This window comes from Anarrhichthys ocellatus, unplaced genomic scaffold (assembly GCF_004355925.1).
Source record: "Anarrhichthys ocellatus isolate YVR2014 unplaced genomic scaffold, GSC_Weel_1.0 scaffold4365, whole genome shotgun sequence".
Classification (NCBI taxonomy): domain Eukaryota; kingdom Metazoa; phylum Chordata; class Actinopteri; order Perciformes; family Anarhichadidae; genus Anarrhichthys; species Anarrhichthys ocellatus.
In genome coordinates, this window is record NW_022284339.1 from 1 (window position 1) to 4,512 (window position 4,512).

General features: G+C 39.6%; 1 protein-coding gene across 1 annotated transcript; it reads right to left on the minus strand.

The window, feature by feature from the left end:
• Positions 1–615: 615 nt before the first annotated feature.
• LOC116379454 (25-hydroxyvitamin D-1 alpha hydroxylase, mitochondrial-like) lies at positions 616–3,145 on the minus strand. Its single transcript, XM_031841414.1, has 2 exons — positions 2,928–3,145; positions 616–947 (listed from the first exon to the last, which is right to left on the minus strand). Exons 1-2 carry the CDS (start codon positions 2,984–2,986, stop codon positions 713–715), a joined length of 294 nt encoding a protein of 97 aa, XP_031697274.1. The 5' UTR covers positions 2,987–3,145; the 3' UTR covers positions 616–712.
• Positions 3,146–4,512: the final 1,367 nt, after the last annotated feature.

The following is a 4,512-nucleotide window of genomic DNA, read 5'->3' on the forward strand; positions in this document are numbered from 1 at the left end:
TATATATATATATATATATATATATATATATATATATATATATAAGACAAACTGTAATGAACAACCTTCTCTCCAGCGATTACTAAATGATTGTGAATGAAATGATAACACAGCGTGACGTGTAAAGGATCAGAGTTCATGTCGTAAAGCTTCAGGATCGTCTGGTCGATATCTAATCAGCTGACTCTGGCTGTGATCCACAAACATGAAGGATCCTCTGCTGCACCAGAGATCAACGTGCCGCTGAGAACCGGCTCCACGTTTACACTAAACATCAACATAGAATTCATATTCTATCGTAATATAACGGAGAAATGGGACTTTCTGCATAATCAGTCCTTTTACTTTTGATACTTTAAGTGCATTTTTCTGATGAAACTTCACTGCTTGTTGCTCAAGTAGCATTTCTGAAAATAGGAGTTTTAACTATTTAAATATATATTTATTTATTCAGATACTAATTTTGGTCAGTAAATTGTTTTTATTAATTTATTTTAATTTTTATATTATTCATATATATATATATCTATAAACATATATTTTTTTAAAATGACAATGCTAATAATTATTCTTTCATGTCATTTTACTTTATTAAATATAGATAAACCTCTTTTGTGAAGATTACCAGAAATAAAAACACATTTTGAACTAAACATTCAAAAGACATTCTTCTTCTACTCGTTCTAATCAGGACATTCTTCTTCTACTCGTTCTAATCAGGACCATTTGGTTTGTTTGTTCTCGGCTGACCTTCGAAAGCGAACTTGTAGAGCTCTGCCGTGAGGTCGTTGACCATCACGCCGCCGCTGGTCTCCCTCAGCCGGCTCACTCGGAGGACGAAGTCGCTCACCACCTCGTTGACCGTGTTGGTGTACGACGACACGTGTTTGGGCTTCAACATCCGAGGATTGAGGATGCTGCGGATCCGCTGCCACTTCACCCCCATCCTACAAAACCACGAGCAACAACACTCACTCACAGGCTCAAACATGAAGCACAGATGTGCTGCTGTCTTTTTAAATCGACCAGAACAACATTTGTCATCACCACAATCTGTGACTACAGAAATCTGTGAGATCTAAATATCTGAATCCAGTCATAAAATGTGACATTTCATTAGAAGAGCTGTAGTGTGAATGTCTCAACAGAAGCAAATCCTGTAAACTGAAGAGTAAAGGAAGCTGTGAGACGACTTAAACCAACAGTCACGAGACAGAAGCTGTGAAGCTTCAGCTGAACTTCAGGATGTTTATTCAAAGAGGAGAGAGAACAAATGTCAACAGTGCAATGAGAAGAGGAGGCGGAGCCTCAACTAGCTTTACAATGTTGGTCCCAGCTAAACGTATGAACAGATTCCTCTCTTTGTCATGATTGATGACGTCATAACTGTGTTGTTCTGCACTAAAGACGTGTTCTAGTTCTCTCTACTTCTACTCATGGTGGCTCTGTTTCCACAGAGGAGCAGGACTTTTATTTTGAAGGGAAAAACGAGGACACAGAGAGAGAAATAACATCTGTAAACTGTTAGTGGTTGAGAAGGTTAGAGGGAACGAGCGTCTAATATTTACAGAAGAAGAAAGAGAAAAAGATGGAGGAGGAGAAGAAGAAAATATGAATCAGAAGAAGAATAACAAGAAAAACAAGAATGACAAGAAGAAGAAGAGTTTCTCACTATTCGTTGTGAACGTGACATAAATAACATAAATAACTTGAATAACTTGAATAACTTGAGCTGAGCTCAGACACAGAGAGGTCGGCCTTCATCATGAAACCAGAAACGTCTTCATGGACTCTAGTGACTTTCTCTCAGTATGAAGTGGTGACGTTCTTCATCTTTAATCTAAACTATTGTTATCGTTTGTGAATATAACAGATGAATTATTGGTGCTGTTTGAAGGTTCAGGGTTCAGAGGACAGCTGCTGAAAGCACATCTGTGAGTGAACCTTTATGAACCAATCACACGTCACACAGCTCAATCATATCCAGATATCACTTCAATAACTCAGGTAAAGAAGCAGCTCTCTGCTCCTCTCATGTCTTTCACTGCTTCCTGTCTGAATGTCGTTTATAATGAACACGAATGCAAACAGAAGACGATAACGTGTCTTCTTCTTCTGCTCGGTGCTTCCTGGGACACAAAGAGGACACAGAGAGGACATAAACACTCACTACCAGCAGGTTTGTATGATTACCGGTCAGAATATCTCAAAACACTGCGGCTGCTTCTGGCTGGTTAGTTGTTACCGACTTCACCTGGAGGAGAGCAGGCGGGAGGAGGAGGAGGAGGAGGGCGCTAGCAGCTAACGCTAATCATTTATTAGTCCATCCAACGTATCCTCATACAGACTTTGTATGAATGTAATGTAATGTAATGTAATGTATGATATCCAACGCAAAGTTACTCCTCGTTTTTAGTGTTTTCCCATAAAAGTCCAGCAACACGAGTCGCTTTCTGCCCGTTACATGAAAACAGTCTTTTCAAAATAAAACTCAGTCTTCACAGGAAACAACTTGTTTAATAAAAGATGGTGAAATACTTGGTGTAGTTTTAGTGCTTTTGGACCGAGATGTGATGTTGTTACCGCAAAGACCGACACAATTAAACCAGCAGAAAACAAGAAGCTGGATTCTGAAGATTAAACACACGACGTCCGTCATCTACGACTGCAGCATTGAGGAACAAGTCACCAACATTTGGGGACAATTAGTCACAACAATTCCTCATTCTAGTGAAACAGAAGAAGCTCAAAATGAGTTGAAGGTCCCAGATATAAAATCCCAATTAAAGGAATCTGAACAGGATTGTTCCGTTGGCAGACTGTATTACTTTCTACAAGCTACAACACAACACCTGTGTCCTGGTTGTTTAAACTTGTTTTTTAAACTCTGAAGATGTGGATCTACATCTTGGGGGGGGGTTACTCACTCGGTCAGCGGCCCCTGGGCCTGGTTCCGCAGCTCTCTGTAGCTCCTCCAGTGGGGCATGTCGGACCGGACCGGGAACCTCCCCTCCTGCCTCAGAACCTGCTCGATGAGCTCGGCGCTGGCCACGTTCACCACGACCAGAGGGCCGTACGTCGACTTCCACAGAGGCCCGTAGATCCGGCTGTGCTCGATCTGTCAGTCACAAGACATTATTATTATTAATAACGCCATCACTTCTACTTATCAGGTCACGATCGGCTTAAAGGGCCAGTTCACCCAAACCACAGACCACTACATGAATCACTAACTTCCAGTAAAGGTGAGCGAGCTCAAGATTGATCTGCTCTGTTTATTGCAACGTTCATTTCATTTTGTTGTTTAATTCTGCAGGAAAAGCACACAAATAAAACTAATAGCAGCAGTTAGTTCATCTGCATTAGTGATCTCTCTTCTGACTTTAAAGGTAAATCACATTGTTTTGTGGGTGGTATATCATTTTATTACATTAAATATTTGTTAAATATACAAGACTTGGTACATCAAATGATATAATAGAACCGAACTAAGTCTTTGAGTCTGGTTCAGTGGTGGCTGATCAGGGTGCCTTGAGCCACAGCAAATAAAATAAAATAATAATAATAATAAACTATACAAATTGTTCCTGTAAACAAGTGAGGATATAATAACAATGTAAAACTGAGTTTCCTGTTTCCTGAGATTATTGTTTTAAATATGAATTAATAACTTATAATATCTCTTCTACCAACTGGACAAAATATGTCTTTAATGTTCTCAGACTTCCATGAAGAGGCTCCTCCCACATATTTAGTTAAATATGAGTCCATTTAAAGCCCTGTTTGTTTGTTGTGGTGATGGTGACCTGCTGCACTTATTAATATCGTGTTATGGTTCCATTCATTTAGTTTTCTCAGTCTTTGAAAGCTGTTTTGGTCACTTTTTTAAATGTCTGTGTGTAATGAGGATATAGCTTCTTCTGATGGCACAACTGTGTTCATGCAAAACAATAAACAAATAGTTTGAACAATATGTATTTCATCAACCAGGCAAAGTTGCAGCAGCAGCGGTCTTGTTCTCTGATCACATTCTGGGATCTGATCAATAAGGTTCATCAGCAGCATTATATTTAGTGACTTCAACCCAGCAGCTAAGCTAACATTATGTTATTGACCGTTCTGCCTCAACCAAAGACAAACAAGCACTGGAGGTGAATGGGATTGTAGAACATGTTATATCTTTGTCGTGTGAAGAGAACCAGACCAGAGCTCTCACCTCAACCTATCAGAGGCCGTTCCTCTCTAAACAGACCTGTACTGAGCCGATGCAAATCCACCAGACTGACCTGAGAGTCCAGTTCCTGGACTGAAAACAAACACACATCTTTGGTTCAGATACTCTCCATCTCCTGAGAAGCTCAGCCCGACCCACAGCTTTGTTTAACTGTATGTTTACTTATAATCATTTACTCTCTCTGGTTCTACAGCTTTGTTTAACTGTAAGTTTACTTATAATCATTTACTCTCTCTGGTTCTACAGCTTTGTTTAACTGTAAGTTTACTTATAATCAT

Coding starts and splice junctions, on each gene's coding strand:
- LOC116379454 (XM_031841414.1), bottom strand. CDS start 2,986: ATGCCCCACTGGAGGAGCTACAGAGAGCTGCGGAACCAGGCCCAGGGG. Junction 948..2,927: donor GCCCAGGGGCCGCTGACCGA/GTGAGTAACCCC, acceptor GTGGTTTTGTAG/GATGGGGGTGAAGTGGCAGC.